This window comes from Schistocerca piceifrons, chromosome 4, assembly GCF_021461385.2.
Source record: "Schistocerca piceifrons isolate TAMUIC-IGC-003096 chromosome 4, iqSchPice1.1, whole genome shotgun sequence".
NCBI lineage: Eukaryota > Metazoa > Arthropoda > Insecta > Orthoptera > Acrididae > Schistocerca > Schistocerca piceifrons.
Genome location: NC_060141.1, coordinates 146,139,099 through 146,161,236, shown reverse-complemented (window position 1 = coordinate 146,161,236; position 22,138 = coordinate 146,139,099). Strand labels below are relative to the sequence as shown.

The following is a 22,138-nucleotide window of genomic DNA, read 5'->3' as shown; positions in this document are numbered from 1 at the left end:
AGTATCTCAGCATCTTTTGTTCAAACTTCCTGTTATTCATTTTTCATTTGCACCAGTGACTTATCTGTATTATATTTTGCTTGTTTTCTTGTATTCATTTGATTTCTATTGGTGCAATTTGTAAGTTCATAGATGTTTTTTCTAACATTTATACATCTCATGAGCTCTCACATAGTGTGATTAAGTTATTGTTGTATAATATATCTCGTTTTACACTCAGACTTTACCAGTCATCTAGAATATTCTGTGACTGAATGAGGAGCCCATCAAAATCTACTCTTGTACATTGATTTGTGCCTTAATATGGAAGTATAAGTTTATTCGTATCCACTGTCCTATAATCTTTTTCTAAGTTAATTTTTCTGTGCATTCCAAAAGACAGAAAAGGTACTCTCAGGCTCGTCTATTTCAAGAGTCATGCCTTGATGTCCTTTCCTTCTAGTGAGCTTAGTTTTTTATCCATGGATTGTGTATAATCTTTTGTGTGTTTGAAGATTTGTGTGTATTAATATTTCAGTGACTGTTCACATTACTGCAGAAAATTGTTAGAATCATATGACATGGGTTTATGAAACAGTAGGTGCCATTTCATTACTAGAAGTACAGAAGATGACATAACTTATTACTACATTACCATGTAATCTATTTTTTACAAGTTTTGGAAATATCTATTAACAACACAAATCAACTTCAATAGCAATATCCTAATTTTTCGTCTACCAGGTAGATGTGTATATTGTATGTAGGTGTGGACAAAGCAACAAAAATTGTTCACCACTAGAAATATCTAAATATCTAAATAGATAAAATAATGAATGTGTCTGAATATTACACTAAGTGGGCATCACCTTTTCAGGAAAACCACCATCAGCAAAACGTAATAGGTGGCTGGTGCGACAGCCGCGTGTCAAGAAAGAGGGTGATGCAGGTCAGGAGGAAGTTGAGCTTACTGCTCCTGCAGCTTTATCACCAACCGTGCCCAGCCCTTCACCCCAAGTAACAGAGATGCAAACCACAGTTGTGACACCAACCACCACTGTCCAGCCTCAGCATTCACCGCCACAGCAGCTGCTTCTTGCGGTCAGTCTACAGCTGCAATGTTTATGTCTTATGTCAAGTTCTAATTTTTACGTATCTCCTTAAAAGAATTCACTTCACTGTATGCATACATCCAGCAGCTCAGAGAAAAGTTAAAAAAAAATACCAGGAAGAGATTGAGGCAAGCTGCAAGTAGATGAATTAGTTAAGTTGCAAATTTAACTGTTTCAGAATCTTTAAAGAACTATTTCAACACATTAATAGATATTATCATCTGATAAAAAATTGCTGTGTATGTTTTACTTATGACACCCTAAACCTTAGAGAAAAAGAAATGTCACGAGAGAGTAATCATTATTACACATGCACATACCGTCTGTCATCACTGAACTGTGACCACCTATCCAATACTTGAAATGTCACTGTAGAAGAGCTAAAGGGACGGTGTAGCAATGACACACTTTTAGTAGGTGTACCTGTGGTAATACCAACCGTACTATGTTTTCTGTGACTACAGTGTCCGAGTAAGAATAGAGGAAAATTGTAGTGAAAATACATGTTATTCGTGGAAGACTGACAGGTGCTCGGAAGGAATGAGAGTCAGTTAGCTAGAGGGTCACTGTGGTTTTCTTCAATTAGTCTTGTAAGGAAATACACAGTGGAAACAGTTAAAAATTATGAATGGTCAGACAACTCTGCAGAATGTCTCACTCAAAAGGCAATGAAACACCAATGAAGTCGGCACTTAAAGCCCCTGAATATGAAAACCACCATTCCAGCATAAATTGTGGAAATAAATTATTATTTTCCAAATGAGATATCAGTATTGAAATAAGTGTAAAGAATCTGATAATTATACCACACTTTCTCTTATAGACAGTTCTGTTGTAAATTTCATAAGATGAAACTGACTACCAGTGAACTTAAAATTGATACATAGGCACTTGCAACAAAATACCATTACAAATTAAACTGTCATCCAACAAAGAAAAAAACTTTCCCACCATCACAAACTTACAAACATGGTTGATAAGGAGTTGATAGAAAGTAATGCATCAAGAAAGACAGTGACATCTGATTTCAGTTAATGTCTGCAAATGCCTGTTGTCCAGAATCAAGTGACTTTCTACAAAAAGTAGTCATGGCTTTATGCTCTCATTTTTAAAAACTGTGATGCTTCAGTGGCATGAAAACTTGTTAGCAAGAAAACTGTATGATGAGATAGGCTCCACCTTGTTTCAATACATCACAGGGGAACTTAAGTATGAAGTATTCATGTATTGTGTTGAACTAAACACCACCATTCATGTTGCTGTAATGTCCATGGTGGTCTTTCAAAGGACATTATTGGAGTAATGTATCACATATTTTTACTGTCAGAACACACACATATTAAATATTAAGTGTGAAGCAGCAAATAGCCTCATTAATAAAAATCCTTAAATCTTCTGGACTCCAAACTGCTGTTAAAAGATAAGTTGCAGTGGCACATAGTAGACAGCAGTGCTAAACCTTTTGGTTGGGATAATGTTTAAGGATAAGTTTATTAAAGATGAATGTGAAATACAAATATAAAAGAGAAGACTTTAAAATTATGAGCCATCATAGACCATGAATTATAGAAGGAAGTCTTTCTCTAGAAGACAACCATTTTATTTCTGAACATTTTTTTTGTCTTGTTCATCATTCATCATTAATGCAAAGTCTTACTGCTGGACTGGCATTAAAATGGATTGCAAGCAGTCAGCTACTGTGTCTTGGTACACGTTGCAAATTCAAATTTTCCTTATTGTTATTCATCAATTTTAGTGTTTTATGTTCTTCTGTAACTTAAATATCAAGAAATAAAGAAGGCATGTATAGTAAACCTTTACTCTAGAGCTAACAAACATTCATTGAACACGAAATTATTACTATATAACAACAGATTAAATTTTCCATTAGTCCACAAAAACAAAACAGTAATAGTCCTTGATTGGAATTAATACAAATCCAAGCACGAATAATTCGTTGTGCATGCATATTGCAATTATTGTATTAAACACAATTCCAAAGAAATATTGCAGCAATGGAAATCACATGCTCGTCAAATAGAAGCCCTTTATGGCAATGTTGTACCAGCTTTCTGAGTACAGATAGGAGACCCATTATGCTTCTCACACAATAAATCGGAAAACACAGCAGACACAAGTCCAATCCAGACCAGGTAAACAGGAGCGGCAGTTGTAGTTCACTTTGTAGAGGCAGAGTTGGAGAGTAGCAGGAATGAAAAGCACAGCGATCCATTGGCCGGATGGACTTACTACAAAATTCCACTTGACTGCCCTTGATATCAGCAGCTTGCCTGCCATGCCACCCTCACTGATAGTGTGGTGTTATGCATATTGATACATCTTGTGCTTCTATTTGCATATCCATTTGGTTTACTAAAACATTTAATCTATAAATTGAAGATCAAGTAGAATCAAAAGCAGGCTTTTTCTCTGAGGTATACTAACAACAGATTCTATTGCTAATCTACTAATACTGATAATTAGGGAATTAATTCCAAATTACATTTTGTATGTTTAGCTGCAATCTGCATACAAGCACTTTGAGACGAAACAGCCTGATCAAGACATCTAAAAATATTTAAGTTTATGTATGCTTACATATATTAAGAGCCCCACCAGGGGGCTCACCACTCTTTGGCAGAATTGTACTTGGCTACCATGGAGCCCCAGCGTTTGCAGCACTTTTCCCCTTCCATGCTAATGTCTATCCTCTTGCTATTCTTTCTCTCCTCCCTTGGGGAACATGTCTCAGGTATTATTGGGAATGTTCTGCATTCTGTCGCTGACCTGCGAACAGTCTCAACATTCTATTTGGCTCCCTTTTCCTTTCTTTGTTTCCCTTCTCCTCTCGTTCCTCCACTTCGGCGTTTTCAGGATCCTCTTTTTTTCTTCTTCCTTCCTGTGCACTCCTGAAGACCGGCCCACATGTTTCACGCTTAAAAGGTGACTGTGTAATGTATAATTTGCAGCCCCGGTTCGACAGGTAGGGTTCGCCCATACCCCTTGGTACAGGCCAGGCCCAGGGAGGGGTGATTGCCTGAGCTGTAACCTTCCCAAATTGCCAATTGGTCCCTACATCAGGGGTTTGGGAGGTGTGACTTGAGGTGTGAACAATCACCTAAGGCGGGTGCGCCCCCTTTTGAAGGGGGCCCCCAGTTCGAAGGAGTGTGCCATCAGAGATGCTGGCAATCGTTGGGGATTTCTTCACGATGAGTCAATCATCCTCTCCATCGACATTGACGAAATGTAAACGTAATGAGGCTACTGATTCGAAGACCCTTCCTGCTGCACTGAAGTTCCTTGTGGTATCATGTACTGAAGACGGTCAGTCCTTCGCCATGGTCAATCCATTTATTATTCAGAAAGGTGTTGATGCCATTGCTGGCCATGTGAAATTCTGCTCTCATTTACGGAATGGCACTTTGCTTTTGGAGACAGCTTCTGATTCTCAAGCACAACTGCTTGCTGCCTCGCTTCTTCATGGCTACCCTGTTCGTGTTGAGGCACATAGAACTTTGAATTCTTCCTGTAATGTAATTTACACCAGGCTGCTTGATGGTCTAACCAAGACTGAAATACACTCTTACCTCTCTGAGCAGGGTATCACTGCTATCCATTGTGTAATGAAAAAGGTCGATTCCTCCTTGGTGCCCACCCACACTCTTTTCCTCACCTTTGATAGGGTGGTGCTGCCGTCCAAGATTAAAGCAGGCTATGAAATCATCACAGTCTGAGCTTACATTCCGGGTCCGATGCGCTGCTACCAGTATCATCATTTCAACCACACTCGAACATCTTGTCGACACTCAGCCAAATGCGTAACCTGTGGCAGGGATGCACACGAGGGCGAATGTCCACCTCCTTCTCCTTGCTGTATCAACTGCAGTGGTGGCCATGCCACCTCCTCCTGGGATTGTCCCATGTATCTAGATGAGCGGGCTGTTCAAGAGTTTCAGGAAATGGAAAAAGTGCCTTACCCAGTAGCTCGCAAGTTACTGGCTAGTCGCAAACCCTGTTTTCTCCCATCTGGCACCTATAGTTCTGTTCTTGTTACCGCTCGCTCCATGAAGGACTTAGCCACACAGACATGCGATCTCAAATTTGGCTCCGAGGTTGTGAAGTCGCCCAGCGTCAAGGTAGCATCGCTGTCCCCCCGTGCCGCTGAGCAACAAACCGTTAAACTCTCACCTAAAGGGGCGGAGCTACCCACTACACAACCAGCAGGCAGGAAAGGACAGAAGGAGTACTCCCAAGAAGACTTCCTCTGTCCCTCCAGCCGAACAACACCCAACTGTTCCTCTAACCAGAAGGGCTCAAAGAAGTTTGCTAAAGACAAAGGGTCTTCTCCTTCACCGACTCGAAGATACTGCTTGATGTTGTCCCTATGTGGTCACTTAGCCCAGCCGGCTTCTGTCTCGCTGGTGTGCACCACCAACCGTTTTTCAGTGTTGGACTCCACAGACCAAAGGCACAAGCACGCCGATGCTTCTGTGGACCCCGTGGAGCAGGATCCTCCTGCTTCTGTGCCTGCAGTAGCGACTCTACACTGGCTGTCCCTCGGCGGCCACCGAGTTGACACCCCTACGTCTCTTCCTCCTCATGACTGTCCTCCAATGGAACATTTGCGGCCTTCGGTCCCACAAAGAGGATTTACGGGTGCTCCTAGCATCGCATATCCTCTTGTACTCTCCCTTCAGGAAATGAAATTGCGCCCTCAAGACCACTTTGAGCTTCCACATTACTTACCGATTCATTTTGACTTTCCACTTGAGGTCAGCATCCCTTCTCATAGAGGCGTCATGCTGCTCACACGGGATGACCTTTGTAGTCAACCCATCTCCTTGACTACCCATCTTCAAGCTGTTACCGTTCAGCTTCTCCTTCCCCACCTGACTTTCTTCCTCTGTATCGTTTATGTACCTCTGTCCTTCGATGTCACCAGGGCAGACTTCTTTCAGCTTATTGGGCAGCTACCTCCCCCCTTTTTGCTACACGGTGACTTTAATGCGCACAATCCCCTTTGGGGTTCTCCCAGGACCTGCCAGAGAGGTGCCCTCTTGGCTAACCTTCTTAACCAACTGAACCTCTTCTGCCTTAACACTGAAGCACCCACTTTCCTTTCTGACACCTCACACACCTATTCCCATTTGGACCTGTCCTTTTGTACTGCCCAGCTTGCCCATCATCTTGCATGGTCCGTTCTTTCTGATGCCTACTTGAGTGACCATTTCCCGTGTGCTCTCCATCTGCTGACTCCTACCCCATCTACCTGCATGCCCAAATGGAAGCTTACTAAGGCTGACTGGTAGCTGTACTCCTTCCTGGTGACCTTTGCAGAACAAGATTTCCCTAGCTGTGATGACCAAGTAGACTAACTCACCAATATTATCCTTACTGTTGCAGAACGGTCCATTCCTCCCACTTCCACTTTACCACATCGTGTCCCAGTCCCTTGGTGGAATGAGGCATTCTGTGATGCAATTCGTGCACAGAGACGTGCTCTCTGCATTTTTAACCACCACCCTATGCTGGATAACTGCATTCATTATAAACAGATGCGTGCAAAGTGTCATCGAGTTCTTGGGGACAGCAAAAAAAGCTAGTTAGATTTCATTCACTAGTTCTTTTAACAGTTCCACACCTTCCTCTGCCATGTGGGCCAACCTCTGATGGCTCTCTGGAACCAAGATCCATTCCCCCATTTCCGGTCTGACAGTAGGTGCTGATGTCATTGTGGATCCTTTTGCTATCTCCAGCACCTTGGGCCGCCATTTTGCGGAAGTTTCGAGCTCTTCCCAATATCACCCTGCCTTCATCTATCGGAAACAAGTGGAGGAGGCTTGGGCAATACCCTTCTCTTCTCCAAATTGTGAGTGCTACAATGCTGCCTTCACTATGAGGAAGTTAGATCATGCTCTCAGTTCATCCCGGTCCTCCGCCCCAGGGCCAGACGCCATCCACATTCAGATGTTGCAGCACCTCTCTCTTGTGAGCAAGCACTTTCTGCTTAACACCTACAACCGCATCTGGGATGAGGGCAAATTTCCTGGATGCTGGCATGAAACCACTGTCATACCTGTACCTAAGCCCAGTAAGGACAGAAACCTTTCTTCTAGCTACCCCCCATCTCTCTTACTAGCTGCATTTGCAAGGTGATGGAACATATGATTCATGCCCGGCTGGTGTGGTGGCTCAAGTCTTGCCATTTACTCACGAATGCACAGTTTGGATTTCGAGTGTGGAGTTCTGCAATTGACCATCTCTTTACCTTGTCCACCCATGTCATGAATGGTTTTCTGCAGAAATTCCAGACTGTGACCGTGTTTTTCAATCTGGAGAAGGCCTATGACACCTGCTGGAGAACTGGTATCCTCCGTACTCTTTACATGTGGGACTTCGGTGGGCACCTGCCCTGCTTTCTTCGGGCATTTTTATAAGACCGAGTTTTCAATGTGCATGTGGGTTCTGCCTTGTCGGACACCTTTATTCAGGAAAATGGTGTGCCTCAGGGTTCTGTCCTGAGCATCATCCTCTTTGCTATCACCATTAACCCTATAACGGCCTGTCTCCCACTGGATATCTCCGGCTCCCTTTTTGTCAATGATTTTGCCATCTATTGCAGTTCTCCATGGACCTGTCTCACTGATCGGCGTCTTCAGCACTGTCTTGAGTGTCTTTACTCCTAGAGCATTGCCAATGGCTTTCGCTTTTCTGCTAACAAATCTGTCTGTATGAATTTCTTGCAGTGCAAATGGTTTCTCCCACCATCTCTACATCTTGGGCCTGTTGCCCTTCCTTTCATTGACACTACGAAATTCCTGGGGCTCATGCTCAATAGGAGACTCCCTTTGTCCTTCCATTTCTCTTACCTGGCAACCCGCTGAATACAGTCCCTCAATGCCCTACATGTCCTCAATGGTACTTCTTGGGGGTGCCAATCGAACCACCCTCCTCCTGTTGTACTGGTCCCTTGTCTGTTCGAAATTTGACTATGGGTGCTTTGTTTATGCATCTGCATGCTCATCTCTTTTACGCCGTCTCAACACTATCATCATGCCATCCGTTTGGCCATGGGCGCCTTTGCACCAACCCAGTTGAGAGTCTGTATGCTGAAGCTGCTGAACTACCACTGTCCTACCACTGTGACTTTCTCCTCAGCAGGTATGCATGCTGTTTGTCTGCCATGTGTGGCCACCCTCCTATACACCCTTCTTTGATGATTCCTTTCATTGTCAGTATGGGGCTTGTCCCTCTTCTCTGTTACCTCCTGGAGTCCACTTTCACCACTTGCTATGGCGGCTTAACTTCACGCTTCCTGCAACTTTCCCAGTGGGTGTGAACTCTTCACCACCTTGGCTTTGTGAAGCAGCCCATGTTAACCTTGGCCTTCATTCGCTTCCTAAGGGCAGTACTCCAGCTTCAGTCGATCACCTTCAGTTTCATGACCTTCGCTTGCAACTTAGCGATAGTACCTTTGTATATACTGATGGCTCTCAGACTGACCATGGGTTTTTTATGTGCCTTCGTCATTGGCGCCCGTGTCTTTCGATATTGGCTTCCGGCACACTTCTCAGTATTTGCAGCCGAGCTTTTCGCCTTGTATCAGGCCACAGAGTACATCCGGCGACACAGCCTTCCCAATTGTGTCCTCTGCTCAGACTCACTCAGTGCCCTCCAAAGTCTCTGTGTGATGTATGCTGCTCATTCCTTAGTGCAACGGGTCCAGGAAAACTGTCACTTGCTCACTCTTGGTGGAGCCAATGCTATGTTTCTGTGGGTTCCTGGTCATGTCGGTCTGCCAGGAAACGAGGCTGCTGATGCTGCTGCCAAGGCTGCAGTCCTTGTACCTCAGCTCATGAGTACCTATATTCCGTCTGAAGATCTCTGTGTTGCCGTTTGTCAGGAGGTGGTGTCCCTTTGGCATCACCAATGGTCCTCCCTTCATGGGAATAAGCTTAGGCGTATTAAGCCTCTCCTGGTGCCTTGAACGACCGCCTCTCGGCCCTCCCGCGGGAGGAGATTATTTTAACTCGGCTGCATATTGGGCACTGCCTTTTTAGCTATCGCATTTGCTCAGTGGTGCTGCCTCACCACTTTGCACCCAAATTTTAACTGTCCGCCACCTCCTACGGATGCTCTTTTTTTTCCAATTAACGTTCCAGTTTGGGTTTGCCGTCTGATTGCTGATAAGTCATTATCAGCAAATGATGCATGGGCGGTCGATTGTGTTTTCCTTTTTATCCACCGAAGCAATATAGCGAAGGCCATTTAATTTTTAGTTTTGGACCACCATTTTTGTATGCTGTTTTTTATCCCTTTTTCCACGTGCCTTTTTTAGCTGTCTCCTATTGTCCATTGGGACTGACATATAGTCATTTCCCTTGTCTATGTGTTTGTGTTCTATAGTTTTGAGTTGGGTGCATATGACTCCAGGTGTTTTATATATAAAAGAAAAACAGCTGTTTTGAGAAAAAAAAACCACTACTACTACTGTTTTACTATTCAGCTACAGCTTTTATCTAATACTTCAAACAAGACATTTATGTAACTATACACAGTTGACTATATGGTGACAAAATCAAGGTCTGTTTAAAATGAGGGCTTTTCATAAATTAACTTCCAATGGGCTACAGGCTATAAGAAAATAAAAAAGTGATAAAGTTTTATATACACTATGTACTTATATGTTGGCATTATTTCTCCACATAGTCGCCACCCAAACTCAAATGTTTGTTGTTCTGTGACATCAACTTCTTTATATGTTCATCAAAGAATTGTGCCACCTGATGCTTCAATCAGTTGTTGACAGCATCATTGAGCTCATCATTGACCATGAAGGGCTGAAAGCCAGCCAGGCCTTCATCTAGAGGAAGAAATGAAAGTTGTTTGATACCAAATCCGGTCTATAGAAAGGACACTGAAAAATCACCCATACAAAAGGTCTGTGTTTTTCTTTCCCTCAGTTCACAGTGTGGGGTTGTGCATTGTCGAGAAGAAGAATGAGTATTTTGGTAATCATCCTGTGCTATTTATTTTGGATGGACCTTCAGAGTTTCATAAGAGTGCCATAAGTCTCTCAAGTATTACTCTTGCCGAAAACTGTAACTGTCATTTTGGGGTTCGACTACATCTGCTTGAATTCTTATGGCTTGTTGTGATAATAAGTGTGCATCCCCAGTGTAGACTGTTTCTTAGTTTCAGGTTCATATGTTGCATCCATATCTTATCCCTAGTCATGATTCCATTCAGAAATTCATTCCCCTCTTCATGGCGGCATTGAAGGAATGTGAAGGCCAAATCCATTCATTCAGTTCTGTGAACATTGGTTAGACATATTAGTACCCACCGTGTGCGAAACTTATGACAACCTAACCCCTGTGAAACAGTGTTAAAGAGAGTTGCCCGTGGAATCTGAGGTGCCTTGTCATAAAATTTGAAAATTGTGAACCTACATCTTGCATGCACAATTCCATCTACATATTGCACAACTTCATCACTAACTTCCGACTGTGTTTGTCAATCACTTGTGCCACGCGCATCTGTATACCTTGCCTTGAATTTTCTTGCACCGTTCCCTCATAAAACTATCACCCATTAACCCCATCCCCATATAAACAACACAATCGGTGATGAATCTCAGTGGCTTTGATTCCTCTGCTGGCAAGAAGGAAATGACAGAACATACCATGCAACTTGCAGGAGATGAAGTAACACGACCCTTTTCAATCACTTGGTGCTTACATGCTGTTTAACACAACTGACACAACGTGATTTACGAAGTCTCCTCTTCCAACCACCAAGTAGAAAGAAGCTAGAAGCATATGTTTACTTTTAATAGTCAGCTAGAGGTTAATTTATGAACATCTCTTGTATAATCTTTGGTGTTTTTTGGAATTTACATCCATAACTCCAAATATTCTGGTAAATTGCACGAGGAGTGGCAAGTGAGGTATACTTCATTTTTTAATATTGAGATTTTCAGTTTCCTGCCAAAAGTCTGTAGCTTGTTACAGACTTTTCTAGCAGAATATAATGCTACATTTAGGCCCCTAGACGAGGAAGAATAATCTATGTAGAAAATATTTTTGTTTCTAATATTGTGGTTGTGAATTGTACAGTTTATCATAAATTCACTAACATTATTAAATACAAATGCTGTCCAATATAACTGAACGGATGCTGAGTATTGTTTTAAGAAATCTATGGTGTATACACAATGAAACAGCAACTCCAAAATGGGGAATAATGACAACAGGTGTACCACAGGGGTTGATATTGGGTCTCCATCCTTGTTCTTGTTATAGAAGTGATCCAAAAACATCCAAGGAGGAAAAAGATAGTCCTCTTTGCTGACAATGTAGATATTATATTCAGTCCCAGTGGAGTAACTTTTGAAAATATGACTAAATTTTTTTTGTAAATTAATAACTGATTCTCTGCAAATGTACTGTACTTGTATGAAACATGGTACATGTAATTCTGTGCTGCATAAGGCCTGACCATAGCATTAGAAATAATGTGCGAGGTTAAATCAGTAAATGAAAAACAGAATATTCTAAATCCTTAGGTGTTTATATGGGTAAGAATGTGGACTGAAAGTCACACGTTACAGGTCATCTTAAATGTCTAACCTCTAAATTTTTAGGTGTTTGTATTAATAAGAACCTGAACTGGAAGTCACATGTTACAGATCATCTTAAATGTCTAAGCTCTGCAACTTCTTCATATGAATAATATCAGACTTTGGAGATGAAAATGTCAAAAATTTAACATACTTTTCCTATTTTCATTCACTAAAGTCTTGTGGCATTATGTTCTGGAGTAACTCCTCATTGAAAAAGAAAGTGTTTGTTGTACAGAAATGTATAGTATTGGTAATATGTGGTGTCTGCTCTAGAACCCTTTGTAGACAGCTCTTTAAACAGTTCGGCATGGTGACAACAGCCACACAGTACATTTAGTCCTATATGGAGTGTGTTGTCAATAGTCAGTCACAGTTCAAAAATGTAAGTAGCATTCATAAGTATAACACAGGGTTAGCCTAAATTTTTCTTCAGGTTTCAAAGCTCTGTCTATTTACAGGTGAATGGAGTACAAAGACAGATAGTTCGTGCAAAGATAGACATGCTTACCAGAGTTCTGGTACATTCTACAAATTTTCAGTGTGTATGCCCTTGGTCAACCAGTATATATTCAGATGGCAATCCAATTATCTTCACTGGCATGTTTCTATCAAAGTCTGTCACAGCAGTAGTGAATCGTTCCTACATTTTTTGCAGTATCATTGGCATTTGGGGTACATATACCTTGTCTGTAACATAATCCCACAGGAAGAAGTTGCATGGCATGAGATCTGGTGACAGGGCGGGGGACATGCAAACAGAGGAACATCACAAGACTGGTGTGCCCTGTCAGTGATGTGGCAGTCCTTTGTTGAGAAAGGTGCAGACAGTTGTGCTCCAGTGAGGCAGAGCCCTGTCCTGTTGAAAGATGAAAATTGAGTAGTCAGCAGTCAGTTGTGGCAACAACCACAACTGCAACATACCCAGATACACAGAATCTGTCATCGTCAGCTGATGAAGAAAAAGGGACCGTACACCTTTGTCTGGGACACAGCACAGAAGACATTCACCTCTGCATTCTCACAATGTGTCGTGTGCTCCATGACTTCATTTGAGACACAAGGTTGCTCCATGTTTTTCTCTTTACTGGACAACTAGTATTGTGAAACTAGCAAAACCTGTGCAAAATGCTCTGGTGACCAGGTGCAGGTTTTCCACATTTGTGTAGAAATGCAAGCTGAACACTCATAAGTGATTACCACTTCTCATATTCTGACACACAAAAACTCTTCTCTGTCATTGCCGTCATCTTGTAGAGTGCAGTCACAGTCCTGCCATCTAGCATGCATACGAGCCATGAGGCAATTTTTTTAAACTTAGGTACGTAGTGTATCTGTCTTCTCATGTATCAGCCATCCTTGTACGTCGTATATTTTCTATTCTGCTTGGTGTGATTAGAAACTGTTTATCATCGCTTGCTCCAGCCAGTACACTGAGCTACAGGGAAATGAACACGTGTTCCTATAAGTCCATAGTAGACTTAAGTTCAGGAAGTGAACGAAGCACTAACAAGTCTGGGGCATAGCAAAGCCGGTGTAACAATATAACAATTCTGAATCAGTATATACTCGACATCGGAAACAAACTAAGTCAGCTCAGCTGTGCAGTGGCATGATGTCAACAGCTACAAGGTACAGCAAGGAATGGTCACGCTGCGAGCCCGGGTCACAAGCGCAGCGGCAAACTGTTGTCATCGGGTGGAGCCACATGACGTGCGTGTGTCAGCACTGTCTTGCCTTATGATGGCAAGCCCCAGCCACTGCTCATAGCCTTAGTACCTCTGACATGTCCATGTCAGTGCTGAACAATGTATCTGAATCACTGTTGGGTACAAAACCCCTCTCCCCTTCAATCAGCACGTAGGGCTAGAAATGGCCTGACCTTTGCCGACCACGAAACCAGAATCCCCGCCAGTCGCTCGAGCATCACATCCTCAACATCCAGAATGGAGGCACAATCCGCATGGATTAAGTAATGACCTCTGGGGCACATCTCAGGTCTTCCTATGGGGAAGTGGCCTTCTTGTGTGACGGGGCTAGCACCAACATGTTGTCATCCAAGAACATGCATGGTCCTGTGATTGTTTGGAACAGGCAGTACCAGCAGGAGGGACAGAGGAATGTGAGGCTGTGGACAGAGTCGATTGTGGTGACGGACCAGCTGCTCCTGGAGGACCATCACCTTGAATGTGTTTTGCCACCTAATGACAATCACAATGCCATAGATCCACTTGGGATTTCAGCCAAACATGTGACCCAGGTGTGAGCACCATCATGATGATAAAGGGGGGGTTGGGCCGTGGAGGCCATGCCGCCGGATGCAGGTGGCCAAACAGGAAACATGGTTGACGCCTGTGGAAAATCTCAGCCAGGCTACGTCCATTGACAGTTATGGACTATTACATGGCCAGGGAGCTGGTGAGTGCATCAATTGAGTTTATCGCCATTCGGATTTTTTCACCTGCAACTTGAACATCCTGACCAAATGATTGGCTTCCAAACTGGGTGCTGGTGGTCAGGCAAAAAAATCCCAAAGTGCCAAAGCCATACAATTGTGGTCTGTTTTCAGAAACCTATGTAGCTCGGCTCCTTCTTTAAAAAAGATAGTACGTAAGACCCTGACCGTGGCCCCGGAGGATGTTGCAGACATCTGTACTACATACAGGAAATTAGAAAGGGTGTCAGTGACCAACAGCCACGCCACTACCTGGAAAGGGCCAGCAGATCTACATGTACTCTTTGCCGTGGGTGCTCAGGACGAGGCTATGAGTGAAATTGCTGTGCTTGGGCTGACTGGTTATGCACACAGGTGTAGCCATAGTGGACTGTGTATTCAGTGATGGCATCTATGCCTGGCCAGTACACATGACCCAGCACTTGCTTTCATTTGGCACGTTCCCCATTGTGCATTGTGGAGGAACTGCAATACATGAGTGCAGAGTGCAGGAGGAACAACCACCCAACTTGCTGCATCATCCGTTGCTAGCAAAATGATTCTGTCCATTACATTAAGTGCACTACTCTGAGTCCACGTCTTTGGGTGAATGTTCAGGCAATCTCTACCTCACCATAGACAATACCCTGTGAGGGAACGGGTCCCTGCTCTAATGGCAAACTCATCGAGGGTGTGCTGCTGGTTCATGTCCTAAGCAAAACACAGCAATTCATAATCCAGAATGAGATTTTCACTCTGCAGCGGAGTGTGCGCTGATATGAAACTTCCTGGCAGATTAAAACCGTGTGCCCGACCGAGACTCGAACTCAGGACCTTTGCCTTTCGCGGGCAAGTGCTCTACCAACTGAGCTACCGAAGCACGACTCACGCCCGGTACTCACAGCTTTACTTCTGCCAGTACCTCGTCTCCTACCTTCCAAACTTTACAGAAGCTCTCCCGCGAACCTTGCAGAACTAGCACTCCTGAAAGAAAGGATATTGCGGAGACATGGCTTAGCCACAGCCTGGGGGATGTTTCCAGAATGAGATTTTCACTCTGCAGCGGAGTGTGCGCTGATATGAAACTTCCTGGCAGATTAAAACCGTGTGCCCGACCGAGACTCGAACTCGGGAAACATCCCCCAGGCTGTGGCTAAGCCATGTCTCCGCAATATCCTTTCTTTCAGGAGTGCTAGTTCTGCAAGGTTCGCGGGAGAGCTTCTGTAAAGTTTGGAAGGTAGGAGACGAGGTACTGGCAGAAGTAAAGCTGTGAGTACCGGGCGTGAGTCGTGCTTCGGTAGCTCAGTTGGTAGAGCACTTGCCCGCGAAAGGCAAAGGTCCGGAGTTCGAGTCTCGGTCGGGCACATGGTTTTAATCTGCCAGGAAGTTTCACAGCAATTCATGTCTGTCAAAATCAGCATCAGGACCACACGGCAAACTAGACAAGGCAGACCAATGTTGAAATCTGTCTAACTCAGTTCACTCCTCGATCCAACTGTGATCCACCCCCTCTGCCCCAATCCTTCAACCTTTCCTCACCATCACTCCCCAAATCCCCCAACATGCAAACTAACCTTACATCCGCAGAAAGAAATGCAGTCCACCATCTAAAAACTGATCCCCAGTGCTATAATCTGACCTGTAGACTATGACTTCACCACTGCTGTTTTTGAACTGCAAGGTTTACATGGCAGAAGGACTCTGCCAGCTTTCAGATACTTCCACCTACAAACCGTGCCACAGTGACCCTGTTCCAGAAATCCAGCAGGATCTCCAGTCACTCCTCAAATCCTTAGGCCCATCCAAGAACCTCTCCTTGGCATCTATTTCTCTGCTCACCCCTGCCACTCCACACACTCCTTCCTTCTACTGCTTTCTAAAGTCCATAAACCCAACCACCCAGGATGCCCCATTGTGGCCGCTTAGTGTGCCCCCACTAGGAGAATCTCTGCTCTCGTAGACCAACACCTTCAATCTATTACCGGAACCTATCCTATATAAAAGATACCAACAATTTCCTCCACTGGCTCTCCACAATTCTTGTCGCTTTACCACACAGTGCCCTGCTTATCACTATTGATGCCTCCTCCATTTACACTAACAACTCTAATGCCCATGACCTTGCCACTATTGAACACTACCATTCCCAATGCCTGACAGATGATAAACCAATAACCTCTTTCCTAGTCACCATGACCAACTATATCCTCGATCACAATTCCTTCTCCTTTGAAGGCATTTCCTACAAATAAATCTGGGGTATTGGCATGGGTACCAGCATGGCACCATCCTATGCCCATGTATTCATGGTTCATCTAGAGGAAACCTTCCTAAACACCCAGAATCATAAATACCTCACCTGGTTCAGATTCATTGATGACATCTAGCAATCTGGATCGAGGGAGAGGACACCCTATTCACATTCCTCCAGAACCTCAACAACTTCTCCCCAGTTTGCTTCAAGTGGTCCTACTCAACCCAACAAGCCACCTTCCTAGATGTTGACCTCCAACTCAAAGATGGCTACATCAGTACCTCCGATCATATAAAACCTGCTAATCACCAGCAATACCTCCACTTCGACAGCTGCCACCTGTTCCATACCAAGAAATCCATTCCATGGTCATCACATCTGCAGTGATGAGTGATTCCTCTCGAAATATACTGAGGGTCTCACTGAAGCCTTCACTGATCGTAATTATCCTCCCATCCTTGTACAAAAACAAATCTCTAGTGCTGCCTTATCTTTCCAGTTTCTCACCACCTCCCAAAGTCCCACCGTCTGGCCACAGAGGAGTATTCCTCTCGTAACTCAGTACTACCCAGGAATAGTCACCATGACCAACTATATCCTCAATCACAATTCCTTCTCCTTTGAAGGCATTTCCTACAAACAAATCTGGGGTATGGGCATGGGTACCAGCATGGCACCATCCTATGCCCATGTATTCATGGTTCATCTAGAGGAAACCTTCCTAAACACCCAGAATCATAAATACCTCACCTGGTTCAGATTCATTGATGACATCTAGCAATCTGGATCGAGGGAGAGGACACCCTATTCACATTCCTCCAGAACCTTCTCTGCCACGGTTTTGACTACCTCTTGTCGTGTCCTGAAATGAGAAATGTTCTGCCCACTATCCTTCCCACCTCTCCCACACTGGTATTCCGCTCTCCACTGAACCTGCACAATATACTCATCTGTCTTGCACAAACCCTGCTCCCACCCGCCGTACCTCATGGCTCTTACCCCTGTGATAAACCTATGCAAGACCTGTCCCATACATCCTCCCACCACCTCCCACTCCAGTCCGGTCACAAGCATCGCCTGTTCCATTGAAGATGGGGCTACCTGTGAAACCAGTCATGTGATCTATAAGCTAATCTGCAACCACTGTGCTGCAATCTATGTGGGTGTGACAACCAACAAGCTGTCTGTTCATATGAATGGCCACTGACAAACTGTGGCCAAGAAACAAATGGACCACCCTGTTGCTGAGCACACTGCCAAACATGACACTCTTCGTTTCAATGACTGCTTCACAACCTGTTCCATATAGATCCTCCCCACCAACACCTGCTTTTCCGAATTGCACAGGTGGGAACTTTGGCTACAATATATCCTACATTCCTGTAACCCTCCTGGCCTCAACCAGTCATTGTCCTCATCCATCCAGCCCCTTCCCTGTTCCCTTTTCAGAACACTACACAGCCCTCATTCCACCATCACACCCAGTCTTTTTACTTCTCTCCTTTTATGCTGCTACCTACCCCCCCCCCCCCCCCCACCCATCTCTCGCCTGCCCTCCGTTTAACCTGCAGCACTTCACTGTCTGCACACCATCTCCCCCTCCGTCCCAACCTCTTCGTACCCTATCCCCCCCTCTCCCATCACTACTACTGTCATGCACTGGTGCTGCTGCTCGCAGTGTGGCCTCAGTTGCCTGAGACTACAGTTTGTGTGTGTGTGTGTGTGTGTGTGTGTGTGTGACAAAGATCTTCCTGGCCAAAAGCTTTATATGTCACAGTCTTTTTGTTGTGCCTATCTGCGACTCAACATCTCTGCTATATGGTGAGTGGCAACTTTCCTTTTCATGACATTTTTACATTCCATACTGGATTTTCCATTGTTCAGTGTCCCCTGTTAATTCTATTTGATACGGGTCCCTTACACATGGGCAGCAATCTAGGATGGGTCACATGAGTGCTTTGTAAGCAATCTCCTTTGTAGACTTATTACATTTATACAAATAAACCACAGTCTGCCATGTACTTTACTTACAACTGACCGTATGTGACTGTTCCAAATCACACCCATACAAAGTGTTAAAGCCAAGTATTTGTATGAATTGGCCATTTTCATTTGTGTTTTATTGATACTGTAGTCACAGGATACTACTTTTATTGTGAAATGCACAATTTTACATTTTTGAACTTTTAAACCAGGTTGCCAATATTTGCACCACTTTGGAATCTCATCAAGATCCAAATGAACATTTGTGTAGCTTTTTTCAGACAGTACTTCAGTATAGACAGCTGCATTATAAGCAAAAAGTCTGAGGTAACTATTAATAAATATTATGTGCAAGGTCATAATATACAAAATGAACAACAAGGCTCACAATACACTTCCCTGGGGGACACCGAAAATTAATTCTACATCTGTCAGTGATGCTGTGTTAACATGCCACAACCTCCATATCAAAAAGCCTTCAGTCCAATAACAAATTTTGCTGGATAGCCTGTATGATCATCTGGTTCCAGCTGCCAGAGACTGTGGTCATGTGTGTGTGCGTTGCTTGTGCGCATGCACGTGTGTGTGGGTGTGTGTGTGTGTGTGTGTGTGTGTGTTTTGTTTGTGATTGTCTATTTTTGACAAAGGCCTTGCTGGCTCAGAGCTAACTTTCCGAGAGTCTTCTTGTTGTGCCTTTCTGCAACTCGTCATCTCCACTATACAATGAGTAGCAACTACCCTTTTCATTATATCATTTTCATAGTAAGTGCTGATGTGGTACTGAGTCAAATTTTTTTGGAAACTGCGAAATATTGCATCTGTCAGACTGCTTTTGTCAATGGTTTTCAGGATGTCGTGAGAAAGATGAGAGTTGGATTTCACATGATTAATGTTTGTGGATTCGATCCTGGTTCGCATGGAGGAGGTCATTCTGTTTGAGGTGCCTCATTATGTTGGAGCTCAGAATATGTTCTAATATTCTACAAGAAACAGATGTCAAGGTTATTATGGGCAATAGTTTTGTGGGTCACTTCTGTTACCCTACTTGTAGACAGATGTGACCTGTGCTTTCTTCCAATTTATTGGTACGGTTTTTTGTTTGAGGGCTCTAGGATAGATTACAGTTAAAAAAGGTGATAAACTGGCCACAAATTTGGTATGAAATATGATAGGTATTCCATTGGATCCTGGAGATTTGTTAAATTTTAGCCATTTCAGCTGTCTCTAAACACCACTGATATCTGTATCATTTGTTCATGCAGGGAATTAAACAGGGGCGATACTTACAAATTTTTATTTGTAAAGGAACGTTTTTAAACAAAGTTCAGTGGGTCTGCTTTTGCTTTACTGCCCTCATTTTCATTCTCTGTCTTGTCCTTGAGTGTCTGGACACAAACTTGGGTACCAATATCAGCATTTATGAATGACCAGAATTTGTGTGGATTTTGTGAGAAATCCTTTGAAAATATTCTAGTATGGTGGTCATTGGAGAAGACCGCACACAATTGCCCTCTTGACAACCAAACCCAATTCATTTAGCATCTCACTATATATAACCTTATGCTTTGTTTTACACCTGTTATGCTATTACACAGCAGCCTTTATTGCTTGGGTACAAGGTTATTTACAGTGATTATGTACCATGGAGGGGCCCTCCCATGATGAATTATTCTACTAGGCACATATCTATCAAGTGCATGGTCAACTATTCTTGTAAACCTGAGGCACAGTTCTTCTGTATTTTCCTCTTAAGAGCAAAATGTTTAAAGTTCCTTATTTTGAGATATGATACTACTGCTTCGTTATCTAGTTTGCTAAAATATAAATCCTTCTACTTGTTGCCTTTGTACTTTAGTAATCACTGTTGCTACAACAGTCTCCACCAATAACAGTTTGTATGTGGACATCCTCAAAGAGGTCACATCTATTTGTTGCTGTTAGATACAATATACTTCCACGATGAGTAGACTGTCTAAAAATCTTTTCTAGGTAGTTCTCAGAGAATGCATTTAGTAATGTTTTGCAGTACATCTTGCCATGCCCATCACTTACAAAACTGTAATTTTCCCAATTGATCATTAGATGATTATAAAGTTTCAGCTGATGATGACAATATGATTGGGGAACTTAATGTTTCAAGTGAATTTAGGTTTTCTGTAATGTTTCCAGTTACATCTGCAGATAAATCTGGTGGTCAATAGAAGAATACCATTGTAAGTTTATGCCTAGCCTTTGATATTGAGTCTTGCCCAGATAATCTCATGTGCAGTTTCAATTCCTGTCTCAGTAGATTTGGGTTTCTCATCTACTGCAACAAATACACCACGAACATGTGTCATTAACCTATCCTTTCGATACATGCTTAAATTTTCTGCCTAAATCTTACTGCCATCAACTTAGAATTTTAACCAGCCTTCTGTACCTAGTAAAATGTGAGCTCAACAACTTTCTAGGAGAGCTTCAAACTCTGGTGCTTTGTCATGAATTCTTCAGCGATTAATCACTAGGATTTTAATACTCTCACCTGTTTCTTTGGATCTTACACTTACACTTCAAAGTCCACTACAGCCGAGAGCTGATGCGTGTGTGTCATTTAACTATGAACTAACTATCAATTAAGTAACTATGAATTCAATCTGGCGTCACTTACTTAATATGTTCAAGTTACTAGTGCAGTGAATATGTAGCTGAATGTGGTTTACAAGATTGACCATTAACCTACTACCCATACATCAAATTAAGAGACCTCAGTGCCATTTCACATGACATATTTAGAATCACCACAGGATCATGTAACACTGTATGACAAATATTGCCTATTATGAAATGTGGAAATGCTTGCTTCGTTAGCTACATTTTGGTATTTTCTCCAGTTGTCATTCAAATTCAGTATCTCATACTGATCCAAGGATTTCTAATGGACCTTGTCTTTTTGAATATGTTGTTCTGCTGCTTTCAGTATTTCATCTCTCAGAGCTACCTATTCATCTTCTGTTTAATTTCTTCCCCCCATTTCAGTCAATTATTCCCTAAACAATCCCATTGAAACTCTCAACAACTATTGGTTCTTTCAATTTATCCAGTTCTCATCTCCTTAGTTTTTTTACATTTATGCATTTGTTTCAGTTTTAATCTTCATTTAATATGGCCACAGTCCCCTTCTGTTCCAGGGAAAATTTTACAGATTAGAATCTGGTTCTGAAATCTCGTCTTATCATTGTATAATTTATTTGAAACTGCACAGTGGCTTCAGATCTTTTCTACGTATACCATTCACGATTCTTAAAACAAGTGCTTGCAATGATTTATATTTGCTCTTTTCAGAATTCTAGCCTGTACTCACATGACCTGCCACCACTCTTTCACTAATTCCCACTATATCCAACTTCAATTGATCCATTTCTCTTTTCAAGTTCTCTAACCTACGTACCTGGTTACAGGATGTAACAAAACTTAGAGGTTTCAACCCATAGAACACCAAGTTTACTTTTTACTGTTGACATTGTGCTCCTGTATAGTCCCCACCCAGAAATCTTAATGGGGAACTATTTTATCTCTGGAACATTGTGCTCTAAACTAGATAATGCCATTATCATTAAACCATATTGTAGAGCTGTATGTCCTTGGGAAATATAACAGCTGTAGTTTCCCCTTGCTTCCAACCATTCGCAGTACTAATGTAGCTAGGCTTAGTTGACTAATGTTACTATTAATCATCTGGATTGTTGTCATCACAATATAGAAGAGATTACTTC

The 22,138-nt window shown here is 42.9% G+C and overlaps 1 protein-coding gene across 1 annotated transcript in view; it reads left to right on the top strand.

Moving 5' to 3' along the window:
• LOC124795683 (longitudinals lacking protein, isoforms H/M/V-like) overlaps positions 1-22,138 on the top strand; it is a 320,009-nt gene that overhangs the window by 237,861 nt on the left and 60,010 nt on the right. Inside the window, exon 7 of the mRNA XM_047259764.1 lies at positions 857-1,080. Coding sequence (XP_047115720.1) covers positions 857-1,080 — 224 coding nt within the window. The remainder of the gene's footprint in view (positions 1-856; positions 1,081-22,138) is intronic.